Source organism: Callithrix jacchus, chromosome 1 (genome assembly GCF_049354715.1).
Source record: "Callithrix jacchus isolate 240 chromosome 1, calJac240_pri, whole genome shotgun sequence".
In the NCBI taxonomy this organism is placed as follows: domain Eukaryota; kingdom Metazoa; phylum Chordata; class Mammalia; order Primates; family Cebidae; genus Callithrix; species Callithrix jacchus.
In genome coordinates, this window is record NC_133502.1 from 153,995,501 (window position 1) to 154,019,682 (window position 24,182).

General features: G+C 42.8%; 2 protein-coding genes across 12 annotated transcripts in view; both read left to right on the forward strand.

The window, feature by feature from the left end:
- Positions 1–23,887, forward strand: part of FKTN (fukutin) — a 97,057-nt gene extending 73,170 nt beyond the window's left edge. For 2 of the 10 annotated variants that reach the window (XR_013535757.1, XR_013535760.1), the window contains exons 11-12: positions 10,949–11,067; positions 12,866–14,216. Coding sequence is in view for 6 of the 10 variants with exons in the window: in XM_002743172.5 (XP_002743218.3) it covers positions 13,851–14,002 (152 nt within the window). In the remaining 4 variants the exon portion in view is untranslated. Of the gene's footprint in view, positions 1–3,730; positions 3,807–10,948; positions 14,217–21,103 lie in introns of those variants that run through there. The other 8 variants (XM_078373845.1, XM_078373848.1, XM_054258545.2 and 5 more) reach the window with 5 other exon arrangements.
- Positions 1–23,887, forward strand: part of TAL2 (TAL bHLH transcription factor 2) — a 30,503-nt gene extending 6,616 nt beyond the window's left edge. Inside the window, exons 1-2 of one of the 2 annotated variants that reach the window (XM_054258563.2) lie at positions 14,503–14,552; positions 21,104–23,887. In XM_054258563.2, the coding sequence (XP_054114538.1) occupies positions 21,114–21,440 (327 nt within the window). In that variant the 5' untranslated portion in view covers positions 14,503–14,552; positions 21,104–21,113 and the 3' untranslated portion in view covers positions 21,441–23,887. Of the gene's footprint in view, positions 1–14,502; positions 14,553–21,103 lie in introns of those variants that run through there. The other variant, XM_078373880.1, reaches the window with a different exon arrangement.
- Positions 23,888–24,182: the final 295 nt, after the last annotated feature.

The following is a 24,182-nucleotide window of genomic DNA, read 5'->3' on the forward strand; positions in this document are numbered from 1 at the left end:
ATCCAACAGTGTCATGAACAGTAAGGTTTGTTTCAGGTGTACTTGGCTAGTTCAGCCTTAAAACAGTCAGTGTAATGCACCATATCAACAAAGTAAAGAAAGTCATATCAATAGACACAAAGAGTCTGACAAAATCTAACCCTCATTCATGAGAAAAACTCAGTAAGTTAAAAATAGATTTACCTCAACTTGATGAAGAACATTTAAAAAAAGCCAATACATCTTACTTAATAGCAAAAAAAATGAATTTTTTTTTCTCTAAGATTAGGAACAAGGCAAGGATGTCTGCTTTCACCACTCTTCTTCAGCCTAATACTAGAAGTGCTAGTCACTGCAATAAGGCAAAAATAAATAAATAAAAGACATGCAGATTGGAAAGAAATTTTTAAAAACTTTTTCTTTGCAGATGACATGATTGTTTACATAGATAATACCAAGGAATTTATTTTAAAACAAGCAAACACCTGGAGCTAATAAGTGAGTTTAGCACAATCACAGTATAAAAGATCAAGACCATTGCCCCAAAATCAATTGCATTTCTATATTCGAACAGCAAACATGAAAACAAAAACACAGTACTATTTAAAGTCACCGCAAAGAAAATGAAGTACTTAAGTATAAAATTAACAAATTGTATACAAGATTTGTATGTTAAAAATGCTGATGAAATCAAAGACCTAAATAAATGGAGATGAATACCATGTTCATGGATTGGAAAACAACACAAAAATGTCAGTTCTACTCAATTTGATCAATAGGTTTAATGCAATTCCTGTCAAAATCTCGGACAAAATTTGTCTATGTTTTTAGTAAACATAGACAAATTTATTTTTAAATGTATGTGATAACTTTATTTCTCTAGACTATCTCAAGTAATCTTTATGAGGAAAAAGTAACAAAGTAGGAAAAAGTAACAAAGATTTGGCATCAGAAGACCTAAGTTCATTCTTGCACTTCAGTTGGTACTGCATCTGATCTTATTTTGCAGATGAGGAAGCTGCAACTCAGAGGTAACACAGATCTTAAATCCTTGCTTTTTTGACTTGAAATCCAGTGGCTTCTCACTCTGTCAATTCTCCATAATTGTTGATCTGCAAAAAAAAAAATTTTGTAATTATTACTTGAAACCAGCTTCTTATACTGAAAGTGAGAAGGATCACTCTACCCAGTATTAAGATTTACTGTATAGCTATAGTAATTGTCATGGACTGAATTGTGTTCCCTTATAGCTCTCAAAATTCATATGTTCAAGTCCTGATCCCTAGTATCTCAGAATGTAACTGTGTTTGGAGATAGAGCTTTTAAACAGCTAATTAAGGTAAAATGAGGTCATATGGGTGATTCCCAATTCACTGGTGATGAGTGTCCTTAGAAGACCTTAGGACAGGGAGAGGCACAGAAGGAGGACCATGTAGAGACATAGAGAGAAGATGGCCATCTACAAGCCAAGGAGAGGATCCCTCTGAAGAAACCAGCCCTGTCAATACCTTAGTCTTGGACTTCTAGTTTCCTGAACTATTAGAAAATAGATTTCTATTGTTGAAACCACTCAGCTGTGGTACTTTGTTATGGCAGCCCTAGCAATCTAATGTGGTACTCAAGACAGCATGGTATTGGTAAACAGTCTCTGAAACAAACCAGAGATTGACTCATATGAGTATGTCCAACTGATTTTTTACAAAAGTGCAAAAGCAATTCAGTGGAGGAAAGACAGTCTTTTTTTTTTTCTTCTATAGACAGGGTCTCACTGTGTCACCCAGGTTTGAGTGCAGTGGCACAATCATAGTTCACGTAAACTTGAGCTCTTTGGGCTCAGTCAGTCCTCCTGCTTCAGCCTCCCAAGTAGCTAGGACTACAGGTATATGCCACCACAACCAGCTAGTATTTTATTTTTTTTGTTGACACGGAGTCTCATTATGTTGCCTAAGCTGGTCTCAAACTCCCAGCCCCAGGCTATCCTCCACCTTGGCCTCCGGAAGTGCTGAGATTGGAGGCATAAGCCACCACACTCAGCCAAGATAGACTTTTCAACAAATGTTGCTAGAGCAATTGGACATTCATAGGCAAAAGACAAACTCAATTTGAATGAACCTCACACCTTGTACAAAAATGTACTTAAAATAGATCGCATGCTTAAATGTAAAATATAAAACTGTATAAACCCTTTTGGGGAAAAAAAAGGGAGAAAATCTTCATGATCTAGGGTTATGCAGAGTACTCTTTTTTTGACAACACCAAAAGCGCAATCTATAAAGGACTAATACCTGGAATGTATAAAGAACCTGAACACTCAGCAGTTTTTTGAAAAATTCAATTAGAAAATGGGCAAAGACATAAACAGACATTTCATTGAAGAGGATATACAGATGGCCAATATGCACATGGAAAGGAAGTTCAACATCATTAGCCAGGGAAATGCAAATTACAACCACATGAGATATCATTGCATACCTATTAGAATGGCTAAAATTAAAAATAATGATAACACCAAATCTGCTATTTGCTTCTTTTATGATTTTCTTTTTGAATGTGTACTGTGCACCGTTGTTTTTACTTCAGTTTTACTAAAAAGTGTCCTTAAACATTTTACAAACATTCATAATAGGTAACAGTCTTCATAATAAAAAGGAATAATCCTGTCTCAGTTTTTGGAAGACAAGTTTTTAGGTTTTTGTTTTTGCTTTTCCTCCAATTCTTTATTAATTTACTCTGTAATTTTAGTAACCCTCTTTTAATAGTTTATTTTCTCTTTATTATTCCTTTGTGTTCTTTGAGTTTTCTTTAATTAGATTTATCAGTAAAGCCCGTTAGCAGCTAGTGCTATTTTTCCTAGTTCTCTGCAACTCTGTAGGGCTTTTAAAACCTAAGACATCTGAATTCAATTTTTTTCTTCTGTTAATCTCAATAATTTGGAGGATATTTTCTAGTGAATTTTGCAGGGAAGGTAATTGAGTAGCCAGTGTTCTGAAAATGTTATACCACCAAATGTCTTTCAGATGTCTTAGAAGATGAAAATCTCATAATTGGAGTGTGGAAGAGTTTGTTTTGGAGTCTAAACTGGGCAACCCTCTAATCCAGCCAGATCCTGCTTAGCAGAAAAAAAAAATTCTGGCATGTGACCTATAAACAAGGGAAAAGCTCTCCTTTTAGGATTATGTCTTCTTTTATCATCCCACTTGTAATTTGTTAGGAGCCATCTTTTCCCCGATGTCTTAGTGGGAGACCGGAGAATTATCTGGAGCATTCTGTGATGCTATAAACGATCTCTCTGTAGCCACTAGCCACATGTGACTATTGAGTGTTTGAAATGTGGCAAGTGTTACTGAATAACTAGATGTTTAATTTTAGCTGACTTAAAATAGTAGCTAACATATTGGACAATGCAGATCTGGAGGGTTTTATGGGATCAGCAAGGGTTTTGGATTTGTAGACTGGAATCCAGAGTCCTCCACTTCCTAGTTTTGTGATCTTGCACTAGCTTTTTAACTTCTGAGTTCTGAATTGTTTTTTAACTAACAGGGCTAAATTAATACCTACCTTTAAAGGCTATTAAACTAATTATAAAGAAATCTACGGTGTCTTGCAAACTGCTCAGTACATAGTAGGTGCTCAGTGAATGATAACTATTGTTAATATTATGTTCATGTGGCTTTACATCTGCCTTTGGCATAAATCCTATCAACTTGTATTTTTCTGATAATCCCATATAACAAGTTTTCTGTAAGCTTAGTATTTCAGATCCCTCCTGGGTAGAGGCCCTATCCTGACGTTGGTGATAAGAAGCAACCCTGGCCTCAAGAGCACAGGTACAAAGCCTATTCTTTGGGGAGAAAGTTTGTGGGGTTAAAACTAAAACATAATACTTAATGGAATTGAGTCTCAAAGACCAGGCTTAGGCAAGGAGACAAAGTCCTAGACTTTGTAGATGGCCAACTGAGCACCTCAGCCTAGAAAAAGCTCCAGGAAGGAGGACAGGGACTGGGTATTGAGGATCAGCTGAGTCTTAGGTCTTGAAGAACAGAAAATTTGAATAAATGAAGAAAGGAAACATTTCTGAATAACAGGAGTCAGTAAATTCACAGAATAGGCTTTATGGGTCAGTGAATAAGACCATCTGCCACATGGCTAAATAGTGAAAAACATGAATGGAAAAGTGGGCAAGGAACAGACTGCAGGGAATGAGGGGACTGAATATTCTGCTGTGAAGTTTGGATGTGAGAGAGTAGAGAAAAGTTCTGACTAGGATCATCATGCCTTCAGTAAACACTTCTGGCCTGGTTACTGCTCACTGGCACTGTCCTAAGGTCTGAGGTTCAATGAACATCCAGGAAACCCCTTCAAGGACAAAGCAGAGATTTAGGAGAATCCAAATTCACTGAGACTAGAGACCCTAGAATCCCAATAGTTGCAGGGACAGAGGACAGAAACTTAGCCAGGTGGGCATAGGACCTAGGTGGATTAAGGTCACTCCTAGGAATTCTCAGTCAGTTACACATGGGCACAAGGAGCCCAGATCAGGAAGCACTTGAGGCCAAGTGAGCAGGACACAGTTCAGAGATGGTCTGGGAAGTGGAGCTCAAGAGCAGCATTGCAAGCCACAGAAAGGAAGTGCGATAGGACAAGGCATGGTCTTATCCAGAGAGTTCCAGGGAATTACAATAGGCCTTTGAGAGCCAAGACAAAAGCTCAGTTTGATGAATTGACACCAGAGAGCCAGTGAGATTCTAGACCGTGGGGAAGACATGAAGGCAATTTTTGGAACACAGCAGAGGAGTGGAGACCAATCGTCAGTGCTAGCGCTGGGCATCACAATACAGGCAATGTGAGAGATGTGGGAGAGAGACTGGAGCCATTTCTACCCCTGTCGCTTCAGTTAGAAACTAGGACAGATAGACTTTTCACATGGTGATGCCCCGGCATAACTGGAAGCTAGGGAGAACAGAAGCCAGGAAAGGAGATAAGCTTAGTGGCGATTTTAAATTCGGGGTCTTAACTTAGTCCTCATTGCCCTATTGACTGTTCACCTCTGGAGACTATGGGCTCCAAAAGGTAAAAAGCAGTTGCTCTGGTTGTAGTAGGAGGGTAGTTTGTGCTAACAACTGACCTTCTACCCTACCTTTATCTCTATGAGAAGGCTTGGGACTCCAGTGGCTTTCTGGGCCATACTAAACAAGGCCATCTTGTCTTCACTGTTCCTCATTTCCACCCAGACAGATTCTGCTGCCTGGGTAAGAGAGCTCAGGTAGGAGAGCTCTGGCTGATGAGGCCTGGGCAACCCTATAATCCCTGCAGAGACCATAGGGACAGTGAGTGGGAGGGGAGCCAGGCACAGCTTGTATCTTGTTAAACCAGTCTGCGTCAGCTACAGTGAGTCTCAGAAACAGGTCTGAAATCCCAGCTGGTAACCTGTTTAGTTCAGGCAATGTGCAAATAAACCATATCCCTGCCAGCTAAGGATGCATGTGCTCTTGGGTAGTGAGAAGTATCTGTTATGAAAAGCAAAGGTAACAACAGTAGTGGGAAATTAAGGTTTCCTGTGTGTTTTCTTTTTGGTTGCATTTGAGGTGACAGCCTCTAATTTTCCTAAGCACAGTGGGGCCTCCTGGAAACATCTGCTGGATTTGAGGAGTAAGGGGATGGCTCCCTCATCCTCCTGGTGTGTGTATTTGGTTTGGGATTTGTCAGTCTGAGAAGCTGAGGGCTCTGGGCAGCTTGACCTGGCAGATTTTCCCCACTTGCCTGAAAAGCAGCGTAGAGGGCAGAGGCCCCTCCCCAGCTCCATCCTGCACCTTCAATCTCAGCTCCCGGAGCTGTGGCCTTTTATTTCAAGTCTGGTCCCCAAGGAGCTGAGTGGGAAATGAGGACAGCTGATAAGCCTGACAGTATTGACTTTATGGGGAGTATTCAATGAATTTACTTTCTGCAAGTAGGCTGCACCCTTATCTGCTGCCCACAGAGCATCTAAATCCTCATCTAAGGGACCCATTGATGAGTCATGTCCCTTATACAAAGACCAGAGAATAAAGAAGGAAAGGGGAATTACACCAGCCCTTTCTTTCCTCCAGTACCTGGTCCTGCCCACCCCAAAACCTCCCCTTGGTTTCGCCACTGTGCTTGGGTTTATTGGCTGAAAATAGAAGCACTCACAGCTCCAGATCTACAGAGTCAAGGCCAAGCCAGCCTGGTCTTGAGAGGTTGACAGCTGGGCACACCCAGGGCTCTGTGTCCCTCTAATTGTAACTATGGGAGGCTCACTTGAAGTAGTTGTGTCCACTGCTTTATGCTGCAATAGTCAGCATTTGCTCTGGACAGAAATACCATCATGGCTTTAACACAGGTGTCTTGGAGATGAAATGTGGGTGTGTGGGTGTTACCAAGGGGTCCTGGGTCTGGGGTGCTGGAGAGTGGAAGTTAAATGTAAGAGAAAGGCCTGATGCTCAGGAGAAGTTTTTCTTTCTCCTCTGGCTTCTCTTTCATCCAGTCCTGGGCTTTGTTTCAAATATTAGAAAAATAAAAATAAAAACTTTTTAGCAGCACAGAAACTAAGTAATTTGAAGGAGAGAGGTGGGAGCCAGAATGCTGGATTCGGCCGATGAAAGAAAAAAACTGAAAGTGCCCTCTGGCAGAAGTTAGAGGCATGTGTTTAGATTTGTTGTCTAGCTTTCAGATAGAGTTTTTTGGTAGTAAAAATAAAACGAAAACTGTGGGCCGGGCGCAGTGGCTCAAGCCTCTAATCCCAGCACTTGGGAGGCCAAGGCAGGTGGATCATGAGGTCAAGATATCGAGACCATCCTGGTCAACATGGTGAAACCCCGTCTCTACTAAAAATACAAAAAATTAGCTGGGCACAGTGGCGCGTGCCTGTAATCCCAGCTGCTCAGGAGGCTGAGGCAGGAGAATTGCCTGAACCCAGGAGGCGGAGGTTGCAGTGAGCCGAGATTACGCCATTACACTCCAGCCTGGATAACAAGAGCGAAACTCCGTCTCAAAAAAAAGAAAACTGTGTACTGAGTAACTATGGTTCCATTAGATGACTATTAGCACTATTTTTTAGTCTTTACTCCAAAGCACTAACTTTTCATACATTAGCTCACTGAATCTTCACTGTAACCCATGAGATATTACTAAGTTATAGCTGAGAAGATTGAGTCTGGGATAAGTTAAGTAACTTGCTCAGGATGACAACTTTGATAGCATCAAAGCAAGGATGCAAACACCTGCCAGTCAGCCTCCAAAGCCAAGGCAAAGGTCTCTCTTAGCTGCCACACGAAACTGCCTGCTATTTGGCATTTTTCAATATCCTATCTCAGTCCATAGCCAATCAATGAGTATTTATCTTTCCTGTGTTATAGGAAACAGGCTCAGCAGGATACCACTACCTGTCTAAGGCCATAAAAGCAGTGTATATCAGAGACTCTGGTCCAGAGTCTAACATCTCTCCTTCTCTGTCATGACTAAGAAAAGAACCATTTTTGTCCCCAAAAATGGTGACAAAACAACCAAATCTCCCTTTACTTATGAGAGAAGACAAAAGCTCTTACCCCTCTGGTGCATTGCCCACTGCTCAGGCGGAAATGCTGGCCATATCAGTGCATTTCTCCCTTCCAAGTGCCCTGGTTTCCTGTGTCATCTGCTTTCTTTCACCTGCTGCTACTTGCTTGATAATTATCTTATTTGAGGGCAGTTGGAATGAAGGAGGCAGGAATAGCCTGGGAGGATGTGAGCTATTCACTGAGTGGCTCTGTGGGCCTGTGAATAGAGTAGTATGAACATCTGTGAGAATTTGCAGCTTCTGCAGGCTCTGGAAAGATGTATGTCTAAAAACCACTAGTAAACTGAGCCAGCTATATGCCTGTTTCTTTAAGTATACGTTTTACTATTTGACTTCTTTGGGAGAAAGAATTTTTTGGTTTAGGATAACTTGTTATGTAACTTTATATTTAATATTTATAATTTTTCATATTGAATAAGAAAACCTGGACGAAATGCCTAGCATGACACCTAGAACTTAAGGTTGAATAATTGGGGCAGAGGATTCAGTTCCTGGCCCAGAGTCGATGCTTAATGTCAACCCCCTCCTCAAATCAAGCTGCCATCTCCTCCTGCCTGCATTGCTTTCATGGCATTCTAACCAGGCCCCCACTGCACCTCTTCTCTTGTTCTCTCCGTGTAGCAGACAAGATATTCTCTCCTTCTTAAAAAACAACCAAAAAAATAATAATAATCACCCTTTTATGGCCTTGGAAACATTTACCTCACAGAGTAAGCTATGTGTCTGCTGATAGAAAGCAGGGCAGGCTGGAGGCAGCTGTCTGAAGAAATAAGAGCTTTTTTGCATTCATTCAACAAATGTCTGATCAAGCAGCTTTTATGCACAAGTGGGCACAATTCCTGGGGTCTAGTGATTAAGGAAACTAAGTCTTTGTCCTCATGAAGTTTATAATGTAGCAAGTAAACTAGAATGAGATTTGTTTTGAAGAATTCAACATGGAGGGAGGGTCTCCTTTAAAGAAAAAAAGAGTTAAAAGAATTGAAATTTATCAAAAAGAGTTTCTTATGACCAAGAGTCACTCCCACACACCCACTAATTAAGTGTAAAGAGTGGACACAGTTTAACTTGGAAAATACAAATTCAAAAGGGGTTGTAATATTAATACAATAAACAAAATAAAATTCATGTTAAAAAGCAAGACATTTTATATTGATATAGGCTACAATCCTCTAAGTCAATAAAAAAACTTCCATGGGTCTTTATGCTTTAAAAGCAATGCATCAAAAGATGTAAAGATCTAAAGCAAACATTCCTGGAAAAACAAAAAGAACAGATGCAAAATAGTAAAGGGAGATTTTCACACAGTGCTCTCTTGAACAGATCAAGTAGGTTCAAAACTTCCAAGAATATAAGTTTATTTAATGGATGTGTAAAAGGACATTTTGCCATTCAAACAGAGAATATATCTCCTTTTCTAGTACCTGTGAAACATTTATAAAACTTGAATGTATGTTTAACAAAGAGGAAACGCTCAATTAATACCCCCAAGCAAAAGACATACAGGGCATATCTTTCACTATAATGCAACAAAATTAGAAACTAATAACAAATGGTTGCCAAAAAACACAACAAGAAAATTTAAAAACACTTTCAAAAAGAAAAATAAACAACAGACATTAGAAACCAGTGACAATGACACTAGGAATGAAAACAGGATATCCCCAAAGGTATATCAGAAGAAAGTTCACATGCTGGAATGCTTTCCTACTAAACAAGAAAGAGTAAAAATAAATAAATACCACTCGTTCCAAGAGTGGTAGGGCGGAGAGGAAATAAAATAAACATAAATAAAAAGAACAGATTTAATAAAGATTTGGTAAAAGGTGTATTTGAAAATCATAAAAATGATAAGCAAATTCCAGAGCTAGTTTTTTTTTAAGAGCAATAAAATGGACAGACTTTTGCAAGAAGGATCAAGAAGAGAGAGAAAAGTCATAAACATAATAGGAGGCATGTGAAAGGGGATAAAACAAATAGAGATTTTAAAAAGTAACTGAATAACTGTTATGTAACACTCTTCTAATGAATCTGAAAATGTCCAGAATTATATGTCAAAGTGCCAAAATTAATTTAAGGAGAGACAAAACACATGAAGGAACAAAACCTACCTAGAAGGTTTACTAGTAAATTGTATTACATATCAACAACCAGCTAATTCATCTTTTAATAAATTAATGGATGCATACACAATAGGTGGATGAAAGAAGGGATGAATAAATGATTGGGCAAATGGAGAGGTGATGGATGAATAGGGGCCTCAATACATAGAATTGGAGATTGGTAAAGAGGTCAAGAACGGAGGAGGGAAGAAGAGAGTTTTAAGAGTGGCAAAGGCTGATGCTTGACCTCCAACCAAAACAATCTTGGCCCACACCCACTTAGGATGGCAGAAATCCCTTCCAAAAGTTCCAAGTTTGGGCCATGGCTGTGGCTGACTCCTGTAATCCCAACACTTTGGGAAGCCAAGTCCAGAGGATTGTTTGAGTCCAAGAGTTCAAGATCAGCTTGGGCAAGATGGTGAGATCCCGTCTCTACTTTTATGAATAAAATAAATAAATAACAAAAATCCCCGGTTTGGTCTTTCCTGAAACTGACAACCCCTGTATACAGGACTAGAAGGCCAGGATTCACAGGCTAATCCAGACAGATCAATTAAACCAGGAGAACCAGAAAGCCTGACAGTGCCCAAGCTCTCCTAGTGACCTGCCCTTCCCTCCCCAGCCCTCTGTTTCTTCCCCAGGAGTTCGCAGGTGCAGTCTCTCCAGGGGGCGGTGAGAGCCATGAATAGTAAGGGTTTTAGCTCAAGCACACAGAGGCGTTTAGCTGCCCAAACCTAATCCCCCAATAATCGGCTTATGTAAATTCCTACTTCAGCCCCTTCCCCTGCAGGTCCTAGCCCCCAAATTCTCTACATTGGGAGACTGGCATGGGAGAGGACCCATCACTCTGAAGGATCACTGCTAGTGGAATGATGCCCCAAAGATTGTTCCCCCGCTTCTAAAAGTATAAAACCAACAATAGCATTTAAGAACATTTTGAAAGGAAAAAAACATCAATCCTGGTCCCAGTATGTCAACACAATCGTGCTCCTTTCTCTGCAGCCCCTGTCCTTTCTCTTAGTCCTTGTCCTCTTGCACACAGATCCTATTAGCTTATTGTTTCATTTAGCATCATACGTTTCCAATCTTGCTGCCCTATTACCACAATTCTTTTCCTCAGCTGTAAAATATTACCTTACAGTTTTTGGCTAAGGTGAAGGTTAATACTGGTTATTGCTTTAAAATGTACCATTTGCTGTATCAGAATTGCCATATAGGTAGAACAGAGGAGCAGAAAGAGGAGCAAATCAGGGAAGTTGACTGCAAACATTAGTTTTTTGTTGTTTGTTTTTCCGAGATGGAGTCTCACTCTGTCGCCCAGGTTGGAGTGCAGTGGCGTGATCTTGGCTCGCTGCAACCTCTGCCTCAAGCAAAACAACTCTTATGCCTCAGCCTCCCAAGTTGCTGGGATTGCAGGTATGCGCCACCACACCTGACTAATTTTTGTATTTTTAGTAGAGTTGGGTTTTTACCATGTTGGTCAGGCTGGTCCCAAACCCCTGACCTCAGGTGATCCACACACCTCGGACTCCCAAAGTGCTGGGATTACAGGCATGAGCCACCATGCCTGGCTTTAGGTTATGTTTCTAAAGATCACTTTTGACCAACTAATTTTCTCTAATCCACCCTCCAATCCATCCTCTATACTGCCACCAGAATGAGTCCTGTGACCTGTAACTAAACATAACTGTTCCCATGTTCAAAGCACATGGTTGTATTTGCCTGGGCTGCCCTCTCCTCCACTCCTCCACTTGTATTATAATTCCTACCCAGCCTTCACCACCCTTCCACCAGCCACCTAGGCAGTCAGAACCCCTGCTCTGGACATTGCGCTTTAGATGGCCCTGCTCTGGCCCTCCTCCAGTGCTCAACCAAGCCCCATGTCCTACCTTCTAGAACATATTCTGGGTATCTGGGACCCCTGAATTTCTGCTCAAATGGCTGTGAGCCCATTTCCAGGGCCTAGATAGGGCTATTCCTGAGGCCCATGTGGGCTAGGAGTTCACATCACATTCACAAGGTCCTTCACAGAAAAGGACAGAGCTAGTGGGTGGGAAAAGAATGTGGGTGGGGATGGAGTCTCCATTTGTACCCTTGTCATGGGCCCCACAAATGTCAGAGCCACCCTTGCTCCCAGGCCTAGTTCAAATGGCATCCGTCCCATGAGTAACCTCTGATCCCCCAGCTAGAATCTTCTACCGCTCTATCCCTAACTCTAATTTCACACTCTCGCATGCAAGACTGTCTATCTTATATTAGTCACATTGTCATGTCTTCTCCCTTCCAATACAGTTAGTGCCTTGAAAACAGATACAGAGTTTTCCTCACCTTCAGGCCCATCTCCCCATCCTACCCCACTCCCCGCCTACAACCGTAACCTAGCGATTTATCCAACACATTTTAATTTATAATAAAACTGTATTGTTTGTTTTGGAGGTGGGTAAGGTGGGTGGTGGTGTGACAAACAACTCCAAAGTCTCAGTGACTTAAGACAGTCAATATTTATTTCTCACTCATGTTTTATGAAGGCTATGGATGCTTGTGGGTTTTCTCTGTGGCGTCCAGGCTGCACAAGCAGCCCCAAATATAACTTTCTCATGGCTGAGCCTATCCAGCAATCCCAAACAGCATCCTGCTCTGTCCCCAGGCTGGAATGCAGTTGCCTGATCTTGGCTCACTGCAACCCCTGCCTCCCAAATTCTACTGATTCTTCTGCCTCAGGCTCCCGAGTGGCTGGAATTACAGTGGTGCGCCACCATGCCTGGCTAATTTTTTATATTTTTAATAGAGATGAGGTTTCACCATGTTGGCAAGGCTGGTCTCGAACTCCTGGTCTCAAGTGATCTGCCCACCTCAGCCTTCCAAGTGCTAGGATTACCACCATGCCAGGTCCAGCAACCCCTTGTAAAGCTTCATCATGAGCAGCATTAGGGCTGCTCACATTCTATTGGCTGATGCAAGTTGTATGGTCAAGCCTGGCAATAGGGCAGGGAGGTATAGTCTCTCCACTAACAGGGAGGCACTGTCAATCACATGGCAGTGAATGGGGCTATATAATCCTCTCCCAGGGAAGGGAGCCAATCGTTAACAATAATACAATGGACCACAATAAAATATACAATATACCGACTGTGTGCTAGGCATACTGCTAAATGCTTTACCTACTTTTTTCTCACTTAATCCTCGCAATTCTGTCTTTGTCCCCATTTTACAGATAAAGAAACTAAGGCAAGCATACATTTTATAATTTGCCCATGATCACGTAAGTGAATAGACAAGGAATTTCCACTTGGGTAATGTAACTCCGGAGTGCTTTGCTCTTATCCACTAAGGTTTAATGCATTTGTGAATTTATTGTGCCAGATCTCTCAGAGAGAATGGTACTTAGGAATTCATTACTTATTCATTCATTAATCAACATTTGATGAACACCTATTCACTGGGAGTAGATGGGGTGGGGAAGAGGCAGAGACGAAAAATAAGTAAATATTACTAAGTGGGGAGGAGTGTTAAGAATAAAGCAAACAGAAGGATGAAGACTGTGTGTGTGTAAAGATATCATTTTACATTTTTTTTTTTTTAAGAGACAGGGTCTCACTATGTTGACCGCTGGAGTGTTGTGGTTATTTACACGTGTGATCATAGTGCACTACAGCCTCAAACTCCTGGCCTCAAACTATCCTCTTGCCTCAGCTTCTGGAGTAGGTGGGGTTACAGGCTTACTAGCACATCAGACAGACGGTGCAATTTTAGATACTTCACTGAGAAGCTGATATTTGAGTGAAGACCTAAAGAATGTCAGTTCCTTGAGAGCAAAGACTTGTATCTGTTTTGTTTGAAGTTGTGTCCCCAGCATCTAGAACAGGGCTTAGCTTATGGTAGGCTCTCAATAATAATGTGCTGAATGAATGAAAGGAGGTTAGGGAGGGAATCATGTGGATATCTGGAGTAGGTGTTTAAGGCAGAGGAAACAGTCAGTGAAAAGACCTGGAGGAAGGAGAGTAACTGGTGTATTCCTGAAACAACAAAGAGACCAGAGTGGTTAGAACTGAGTGAGCCCCAGGGAGAAGAGACAGGTCAGAGGGATAAAAGGTAACTCTGGGCCCCTTATAAGGGCTTCAGCTTAACTCAGTGAAATGGAGAGCCACTAAGGGGTTTTGAGCGGAGGAGTGACCGGAATCTGACTTGTGTTTTCACAGCATCATTCTGGATCATGTTGGAGGACAGACAGAAGGAGGCAAGCGCAGAAGCAGGAAGACCCATTAGGAGGCCCCTCCCTCACTGCAATAACCTCCCTCACTGGGCACTGTGGAAACAAATGATAAATTCGGAACCCTGCCCAATACAGTGACTTAAATTCTGCTGTGCATCTTAATCTCCTGAAATACTTAGGTTTTAAAAATACACCCCTACCCCCCCTCCAAAAAAACCCTCCTGGTTTCGTGGGTCTGGGTTGTGGATGTTGGGATCCTCCTTCCCCACCTGTGATTCTGAAGCAAGTGGTTCCTGAACTCCAACTGGAGGTTCACTGAGGCTTAATAAACAACTGATGAATTAACATTGGATACGGACTTTCCCAGGTTCGAATGTGTTGGAGAAGGAGGCGGCTAAGCGGCTCCCCCAGCCCAGGTGTGTGGCAAGACCCCCTTACCGCCCCCAAGTCTCACACAAGGCGGGGCTCTCTTTCCTCCCTTGCTCCCTTTCTGGAACACAGGAGAGGGCTGATCCGGGAAGCCAGGGCGCGGGGAGTGGGGAGGAACCCGTGGGAGTTCCCGTCGGGAAGGGGCCCCCCAGGGCCCGCGAGACAAAGGGCGGTGTCCTATAAAGGCGGCGGCGGCGCGGTGTCCAGGCGAGGGCGCACACGGCCGGCGAGGGCGACGGCGCGGGCTCTTGGCAAGGAGGTGCGTGGACTCCAGGGGGACGTGGGCGCCACCAGGGTCGGGCTTGTGGGCCTACGGGTCTCTCGCTGAGCCACACTCACACTCACCCGGGAGAGCAGGGGAGCGTTGGAGACTTGGTAGCAGCCATCGAGCAAATTCGGTGGGAAGACCCGGGGACTTTCCGCGGGGCAGGGGCGGTGGCTCGGCTCCGGGGGTGCCAAGCCGACTCTAGCGTGTTGGCGGGGCCGCATCACTTTCAAGGGTGATGCCGGGAACCTCCTGTACCGCTCCCGGCAGCGCATCTCCCAGAGCCCTTCATGGAGCTCGCGTGTCGCGGAGCCACTCCCGGACACCTGGCAGTTTCGAAACTTCAGCCACGAGATGCTTTCCCGGACTCCCGAAATACTTAATCAGAAGGCAAGGCGATGGGTTGCCAGGGGGAGCAAACGTTGTCAAAACAAAAAGAAAAAGGTCTAGAAGTGCAGCCCGCAAGGAAGAAGGTTGGGCCGGTTGGGCGGGGTCCACGTGGGTCCAGGCTGCGAGGTGCAGGTGTTGCGGGCATCTTAGAACAGGTGGTTCCCCCAGTGCGAGGCTACTGTGAACCGCGCCAAAGAGCCGTATTCATACCGTGTGCTGATTTAATATATCAACATGCACAGTTGTGTAAGTGAGAAAAGTAACTTGCATAATATATATGGTGATTTTAAAGGTTGGGGGTGTGTGTGTAATACACCAAACTGGCTGCACCTGGGGAATAAGACTTGCGTAGCTGGACAGGTAGGGAGCCTTTTCTGCTTTACTTTAGACACATGTGTATGCTTGGTATTTTTATTCTTAAATGAGCTGTGTTATGTTATGTCTATAATAACTTCAAAAGGCAAGCTGTGCCTAGTGTTGGAGGTGAAGCACTGCTCCCCAGTCTAACTATATAAACTACCCTTCATGGTATTTTCACTTACTTTCAAGAGAAGGGTGAAGGAAGAGACAAATACACGGGATCAAATGCCAGGAAGAGACTTTTAAAGCAGAATGTAGAAAGAGCTGCATGTGAGTGAATGCCTGGGACAGCCCCCCCCCCCACCCTCCACCGCCCCTTTTCCTGTCCTGGAACCCCTGGCACAAAAAGTAGCAGCTCTTGTTAGGGGCATTGGTCACCTTCTTAGGGGACTGTGTCCTTCTTTTCTCTGCTAATGTGTTACCTTCAGTAGCAACAATATAAACAGAATTTATGCATATCCATGTTCCTGGTGTTTCTACCTGACTTTCCTCCAACCTAGGCATTCTTAACCTGGGGTACACAACCCCCATCCACCCAGGGATATGTAGATGGAATTCAGGGGTTCTATGAATTTGGCTGGAGAAAAATTACATCTTTACTTCCACTAACCTTTCATTGAAATATAGCATTTTCTTTATTTATGAATGCAGGTAATAAATTATAGTAGTATTAGCCATGGCAGTGAATTTGTCACCAGTGGAAATCATAAATACATGCATTTCATGTCACACATGTTGCAGATCTTTTGAAAACATCACTTACATTCACTTTTTAGAGATTATCGTAATAAGTCTAGTTATGTAATGGGTTAAAAATGAAGCACATGTATTGTTATATTGTATTTTAAGTTATTTTAACAACTACTAAATGTAATTGGTTATTTTCTGTGTCTATATATTTTAATTTATGGACTTAAAATAATTATTGTGAGATGGGAACCAAAGCCTTTTTACTTTATGTATTTAAAATCATTGTTCTGAAAAGGAATCTGTTCCTAGGCTTCCCCAGACTGCTAAAAGGGTCCATGGTACAAAAAAGGTTATGAACCCTGACCCGGCAAGAGTCCTCAATGGTGATGTAAATGCATCAATATCCAGTTCTGGGACACAGGCTGTACCGCTGATTCCCTGTGTGGCCTAAATGCTTCGCCTCTGTTTTGGCATCTATCAAATGTTCTCTGATTTTGTGGCATTTAGTGTATTTTTTTTTTTTTTTTTTTAGCTCTTACCTAACTCTGAAATCACGATTAGCAGCAATCAGTCCTTGCAACTGGAAAAACACTAAATGCAATTTTCCTTTGATTTAATAAGTACTTCACTGATTTGCCAGTGACCTCTACTTTGAGCTTTTCCAGCTTGTTAAATCACTGATTTCTGTTTCCCCTGTGGAGAAGGAGAGGAACACACTTGAGGATAAATCAACAAGGAATGATTAAGCACCTCCCAGGATGGCAGACTACATTTTAGAAACCAGTCTTCTCTGTTTTTTTCTGTCTGTTTCTAGTACAATAGGATAGAGCCCTCTTAGAAAAGAACACCGCAGTTAGTTTATCCTGCCTAATCTTTTTTCCTCCCAGCTTGAAAAAAGACCCCCCATGGGACTACGGTTGACTTAGTGAATGAGCTAAACCCTCTTTCGATAAGAGAAGCGTGAATGTAACTTTGCTCCTACAATCCTGGCCAGTGTCCCTGTGAACAAAACTGGATAGTTTTCTACCTTAAAATCTCCTTGATTCAGGTTCAAACTTTTACATTTTAGGTTTACTTGGGTATAGTTCTGACAACATTCATGTTTTCATAGATACCAGAGGTCAGGTTATTCAGAAATGACTTAGGGTAGATAAAAGGCAATGGGGCTGGGCATAGTGGCTCACGCCTGTAATCCCAGCACTTTGGGAGGCTAAGGGGGTGATCACCTGATGTCAGGAATTTGAGACCAGCCTGGCCAACATAGTGAAAAACCATCTCTACTGAAAATACAAAAATTAGCTGTATGTGGTGGCAGGTGCCTGTAATCTCAGCTACCTGGGAGGCTGAGGCAGGAAAATTGCTTGAACCTGGGAGGCAGAGGTTGCACTGAGCTGAGACTGCGCTATGGGAGGTAGAGGTTGCATTGAGTCAGATTATAAGATTGGCCATTGCACTCCAGCCTGGGCAACAGCAGCAAAGATCTGTCTCAAAAAAAAAAAAAAAAAAAAGCAATGGGCGGGCCATTGTGACATTTCAGAGTAGAAAGAGGTCTTGGGGATCACCTGGCCCACCCCTTTCAGTTTTGGAAGGAGACCTGGCCTGCCTGGGAGCCTGCTAGAGTTCCTGGTTAGCTGCTGCTCCACTCCTGTAGTCCCAGTGCTTCCCTTACACATCAAAACAATCAACCAGCCTCTCAGCACTCACCAGCAAGCATTATACCTGGTTCAGCAAATGTTGGTCCCAAAGCTTGGAGTGCATAGTATTGTAATTGGTTAATGGGCCCAACTAGGGAATGTCTCCACGGAGAGAGGATGTGGGTCCAAGTAGACAGTGGAGGGAGCTGGAAGCCATCCAGTGACCTTGGGCTGCAGTTCTTCCAGTTCGCTGTGAATTCGCAGCACAGCACTGGACTCTCCAACTCAGACACAAGCAGGAGAGGGAACAGGAAAGGAGCTGGATGGGGAAATGTCCTGGGGGCACAGAGATGATTGAAAAATGCAATTGGTGTGGTGGTTGGCCTGTAATCCCAGCACTTTGGGAGGCTGAGGCAGGAGGATTGCTTGAGGCCAGGAGTTCCAAGCCAGCCTGGGCAACATAGTGAGACCCTCTCTCTACCAAAAATAGTTTTTGTAAAAAAGCACAAAGAGAAAGAAAAATGCTTTTATTTGCAACAGTGATGCTTTCCATGTGTATAGGGAAGAAATTGCTGCATTTATTTAGCACCCATGTGCCAGACAGTTTATAATGTATTTCATGTAATCCTCACAAAAGTCCTGCAGATGGCTGTATCTCTCTCCATTTTCCGGAGAAGAAAACCGAGGCTTCGAGAAGTTAACTGTTAACTAGGAAATTTAGAGTAGAGAGTCAAAACTGGGTGTTTCTGCTCTAAAGCCCATAGCATTTAAAACATTTTTTTCTATTGTGAAGCAAATAATACATGAATAATTTCTTATAAAAATATAAAACAGCCGGGAGCAGTGGCTCACACTTGTAATCCCAGCACTTTGGGAGGCCAGGGTGGGCAGGTCACGAGATCAGGAAATTGAGACCATCCTGGCCAACATGGTGAAACCCCATCTCTACTAAAAGTACAAAAACATTATCTGGGCATGGTGGCACGCACCTGTAGTCCCAACTACTCGGGAGGCTGAGGCAGGAGAATCGCTTGAACCTGGGAGGCGGAGGTTGCAGTGAGCTGAGATCGTGCCACTGCACTCCAGCCTGGGCAACAGAGTGAGATGCCGTCTCAAAAAAAAATGTATGTATATATTTATTTATATAATATATTTACGTGTGTGTGTGTGTGTGTGTGTGTGTGTGTGTGTGTATATATATATATATATTTAAAACAATACTAAAGTATACAGAATAAAACACCACAAGTCTCCCTTTTTTCTCTTCTCCCAATCTTCTGTCCTCCCCCAGGGAACCACTGTTGACAGTTTGTCCCGAATCCTTCCAGGTTTTTGCTCTGCATACACACACACACACACACACACACACACACACCCATATATTCCTGTAAAGTGAATCAAAAGAGCACACAAAGCTCAGACCTTCTCTACTGCATGGTAACTTCTTCATTAGGAGGAAAATGATAAATTACAATGCTTACTTTTCTCTGTGTTATTTGTAGAGATAATAATTGTTAATTTTTTGTTGTTGTAGTTGAGACAGAGTCTCACTCTGTCACCCAGGCTGGAGTGCAGTGGAGTGATCTTGACTTACTGCAACCTCCACCTCTTGGGTTCAAGCAATTCTCCTGTCTCAGCGTCCTGATTGACACTGACTACAGGCATGCACCACCATGCTCGGCTAATTTTTAAGAGAGACGGGATTTCACTATGTTGGCCAGCTGGTCTCAAACTCCTGACCTCAGATGATCTGCCTGCCTTGGCCTCCCAAAGTGTGTGAGCCACAGAGCCCGGCCAATCATTAAATATTTATTGAGCCTTCACTATGCACAAGTCACTGAGCTAAGGTGCTTTATGTGCATCATTTTATGTGTCCTCACAATGATGCAGTACCCCTGAACTGACTGTTATTTATGAGGCATTTGAAACACAGAGAGGTTAAGTAGATTATTGAAGGATACACAGCTAGGGGGAGTAGAACCAACAGCCAAACCAGGGTTCTGGCCTTGGAGCTCTTGACCACCATGCACACAGCTCCACTGATGGCTGAATTCCTTGAAGACTCCTGTAGAGTCAGGGCTTGGTAGAAAGGGAAGATCTGACCTGCTCTTTAAAGAAATAAGTAAGTAGAGAGTGGGGAGGAAATGCAAGGACAGAAAATGACAATGTGTAAAAGGGTAGAGTTGAGAATATTCATGACTCTTTGGAGGAACTAGAAAGGGCTCAGTGCCCAGGGGAGCTGAGCGTGGAGCAGGCAGCAGACCAACAGCAGTAAGCCAAAATACCAACCTGCCTGAGGCTGGCCTTTGGCTTGTTTGCCACTACATCCCAAGTGTACCTATAACACATGTTAATCCAAGCCACCTGAAAAAAAGGGGCCCATGCCTCTAAGAGTGAAAACTGGCTGCATAATACTTGGCAGTATATGATGATAAACCACTTTTCTAGACTTGGAAAGGTCATCCAGTGCAGCCCCGAAGAGGCCCACCAAGTATCTTCTATGGAATCCACGCCAGATGACCACTCCCACCTGCTCCTTGTCTTTTCATTTTTATGAGACTAAATACCCCACAACAGGGTTTCAAGACACTTCATCAGAGGACTCTGTCCCTCCTCCCCTAAATATAGTCCAGTCTATATTTCCGTTCTTACAGAGAGGGACTGAATCCTCTGGGTGGGGTTTGCCAGATAACAAGAGAGCTGTATTGTTTTCTCCATTCCAAATTTTATTTTATGAATTAAACCTAGAATCATTTTCTTTTTTTACTTCATTCTGAGAATACACTGTTGATTCATACTCAACTTTCTGTTGGCAGCTGAGTGCAGTGACTCACGCCTACAATCCCAGCACTTTGGGAGGCCAAGGCGGGCAGATGACCTGAGATCAGGACTTCAAGATCAGCCTGGCTAACATAGTGAAACTCCATCTCTACTAAAAACACAGAAATTAGCCAAAGATAGTGGCAGGCACCTATCGTCACAGCTACTCTAGAGGCTGAGGCAGGAGAATTGCTCGAATCTGGGAGCTGGAGGTTGCAGTGAGCTGAGATTGTGCCATGGCACTCCAGCCTGGGTGACAGAGTGAGACTCCATCTCAAAAAAGAAAAGAAGAAACTTTCTATTAGCCAAACATATATTGTATTCACACATAAACTCAATCAATATTGTACCTGATTCCGAACAATGAGGAAGGCTTGGTTATAAAGGAAGAAATAGGAGTATCGGGGCAAAGCAGTCTTTCCATTGGAGGCTTCAAAATAGCCAGGGAGAAAGGCTGAAGAGTGTTGTTCTTACCTTCCCCTCTCTACTACATTTTCTTCTCTTGTCAAAAAACCTGAAATTGAGGAAATGAATCTCCTAAGCTCTGGGTCGAGAAAATCTTAACATCTCAGGTTCTTGGCAGGACACGTGATACCAATCAGGCCTCTTATAAGATATTGGCCCTGAGGGCCCTTTTTCTTTCCATCTCAGGAACTCAAACATGACCAGGAAGATCTTCACAAATACCAGGGAGCGGTGGAGGCAGCAGAACGTCAACAGCGCCTTTGCCAAGCTGAGGAAGCTCATCCCTACTCACCCTCCAGACAAAAAGCTGAGCAAAAATGAAACACTTCGCCTGGCAATGAGGTATATCAACTTCTTGGTCAAGGTCTTGGGGGAGCAAAGCCTGCAACAAACAGGAGTGGCTGCTCAGGGAAACTTTCTGGGGCTCTTCCCTCAAGGACCCCCCCTGCCGGGCCTGGAGGACAGGACTCTGCTTGAGAACTACCGGGTTCCTTCACCTGGCCCAGGCCACCACATTCCTTAGTGTGGCTCTAGCTGTCATCTCCCCGGGCAGCACTTGCTCAGAAATCACTGGCTGTGGACAGGCTTTTGCACAGTCCAGAGCTGACTTGATGATAAGTCGTGAAGCATGAATTTAAGCTTCCTGGGAGGTGGCTCAGGGACAGCTACAGGGAGCTGAAAGGAGCCATGAGGAACGTCACTGGTGGGCTGCCACCTGCCAGGGATGTCAGGTAGAGCAGCCTACCTCTGCCTATTTTAAATCCAGGTTCTGCATAAGAGTTTTGGATAAAAAATTCTAAGTAAGAAAAAAAAGGGGTTGAAAAATCACTGTTTATGTCTTCAGTTATAAGAAAGAAGTTTTCTCATGAGGGATCTCAGGTGAATAAGTAGAATATGCTTCCTTCAGAACATATTTTAAAGTTTGTTTTGAAAAATGAGATGTGATCAAGGGTGAACAAAATCTTAAGATTGATGAGCTGGGCGCAGTGGCTCATGCCTATAATCCCAGCACTTTGGGAGGCTGAGGTGGGCAGATCACCTGAGGTCAGGAGTTCGAGACCAGCCTGGCCAACGTAGTGAAATCCCCATCTCTACTGAAAATATAAAAATGAGCCAGGTGTGGTAGTGCACACCTGTAATCCCAGCTACTCGGGAGGTTGAGGCACGAGAATCACTTGAACCTGGGAGGGGGAGGTTGCAGTGAGCCAAGATCATACCACTGAACTCCAGCCTGAGCAACGGAGTGAGACTCCCTCTCAAAAAAAAAAAAAAAGAAAAAGTTTTCTCATAATGGACTGCAGATGGATGAGTAGCATATGCTTCCCTCGGAACAGATTTTAAAGTTGGTTTTGAAAAATGAGATGTATTTGATCAAGAGTGAACAAAATCAATCTTAAGATTGATGAATAGAAAGATAACCCCTGCAGAAACCAACCTGGGAGACTTGTGGGAAAAATCTGTGGAGAAAAGACACCCCCCGCCCCCAGCTAAGGGGTGGGGATTACAGGAATGCAGCAGTTATATGTGAAAAAGTTCTGTATCCTTTTAACTCTGTGGAAATGTGAGGTGCTACTTGTGCTGAGCCATTTGTACATAGTGAGTTCTAAAGCCAAATAGTGAATTATATCTGTGAGAGGAAAGGACTGGACAATTTATGTATTAGAGTTCATAGTTTTCTTATGAAAAACAGCTGAAATAAGTTAGCTAAAGCCTTAGTTTCACATGTCATGCAAAGGAACTTTTCACTCAGCCTGAATTCCTGCTGATTTAAGACCTGTAAAATTCAATTATAATTATGAAAATCCAAACATTACCATTTAACGACTCATTTAGCAGAGAGCTTAGTTTAAACAAAACATTTAGAGTAAACAATAGAAATGTAATACCAGACTCTAATGAACTAAGGAATTTGTAATTTGTCTTCTTTGCTATGGAGCATTAGCTTAGTCTTAGGCTTGGAGGGCTGGTACCCAACAAGTCAATGAAATGGCACAGATCTGGCAGAATCCATCACCATATGCCACCCTGATGATACTTGGAGTCAAAGATAAATCCCATAGTTGAACCTGGAATACAAATAATGTCATTTGATTATCTCTGGGACATTTTATTTCCCCAAAGTTCTTGACAGTACATTGGTTTTAAAACCTTCTGAACCATAGGTAGGAAATTGATGGATTTGAGATTAGGGATTTCCAGTGTATACACAATGGAGGAATTTAAATTTCCTGCCACTCAGAAAGAAGGTATTTTACTTGTGAAAACTTGAAATGAGGCTCCCTGGTCTGGTGATTAGAAGAAAGCTGGATGAAACTCTGAAATCTAATTCCCCTGAAATAGAAAGGTCATTATGTCATTAAACTCTATACAGCTTTCGCACTTGTAATGCAATGCATTTATTTGAACCAGTTAGTTTTCCTTCTAGGCCCTTTATTTAAACTGCATTCGGTAAACTTCCCCACCGACCCTGCATAGTCCAGAGAAACACATAAGCAAAGAGGCCAAAATGGTTTCCCTGAATGTGCTTTTCTTTTCTTCTCACTATCTTATGTGGACACAAGCTTACCCCCAAATTACTGGGAGATAGTACATTTCAAAGTTTTGGTGACAGTTGTCAATTAACATTACTTACTCTCTTATCTGAAATTAAATCAAAATAACACTTTTTATGGTATTTTTATGTTAGCTTGTTTTAACATGTTGCTAAGGAAAGCAAGAGCATCTCTTTGCTGAAATATAGGATTTTGCTGCTCTACCCAGGATGAGTCCACTTTTCTGCTGCTGGGGCCGTGATCTGTGTCAAAGGGGGCCATGATCTTGGACAAAGAAGGCCTTTCCACTGAAATTAACAGAGTGCTTCTGAAAAGTCATGAGGAGATTGAGTTCTCATTAAACTATATGAGGGGGAAATTATTTAAAGAAATGTTGCAACAAATCCTATACTAAATGAATAAACATCTAAATCATTAATCTGTATAATTCATCTCCTAAATGATTTCTTTTGCCTGCTTGCACTTTTGTATAGCAGGTCATGTTTAGTTAAAGTGACTGTTGAGCCAGGTGTGCTGGCATGTGCCTGCAGTCCCAGCTACTTGGGAGGCTGAGGCAGGGGGACTGCTTGACATTAGGAGTTTGAGGCCAGCCTGAGCAACATAATGATACCTATCTCAAAGAAAAGAAAGAAGGAAAGAGAAAAAAGAAAGGCAACTGTCAAAAAAAAATATATATATATAGTCAAATGTGGACCAAAACTTCCACAAGGTAA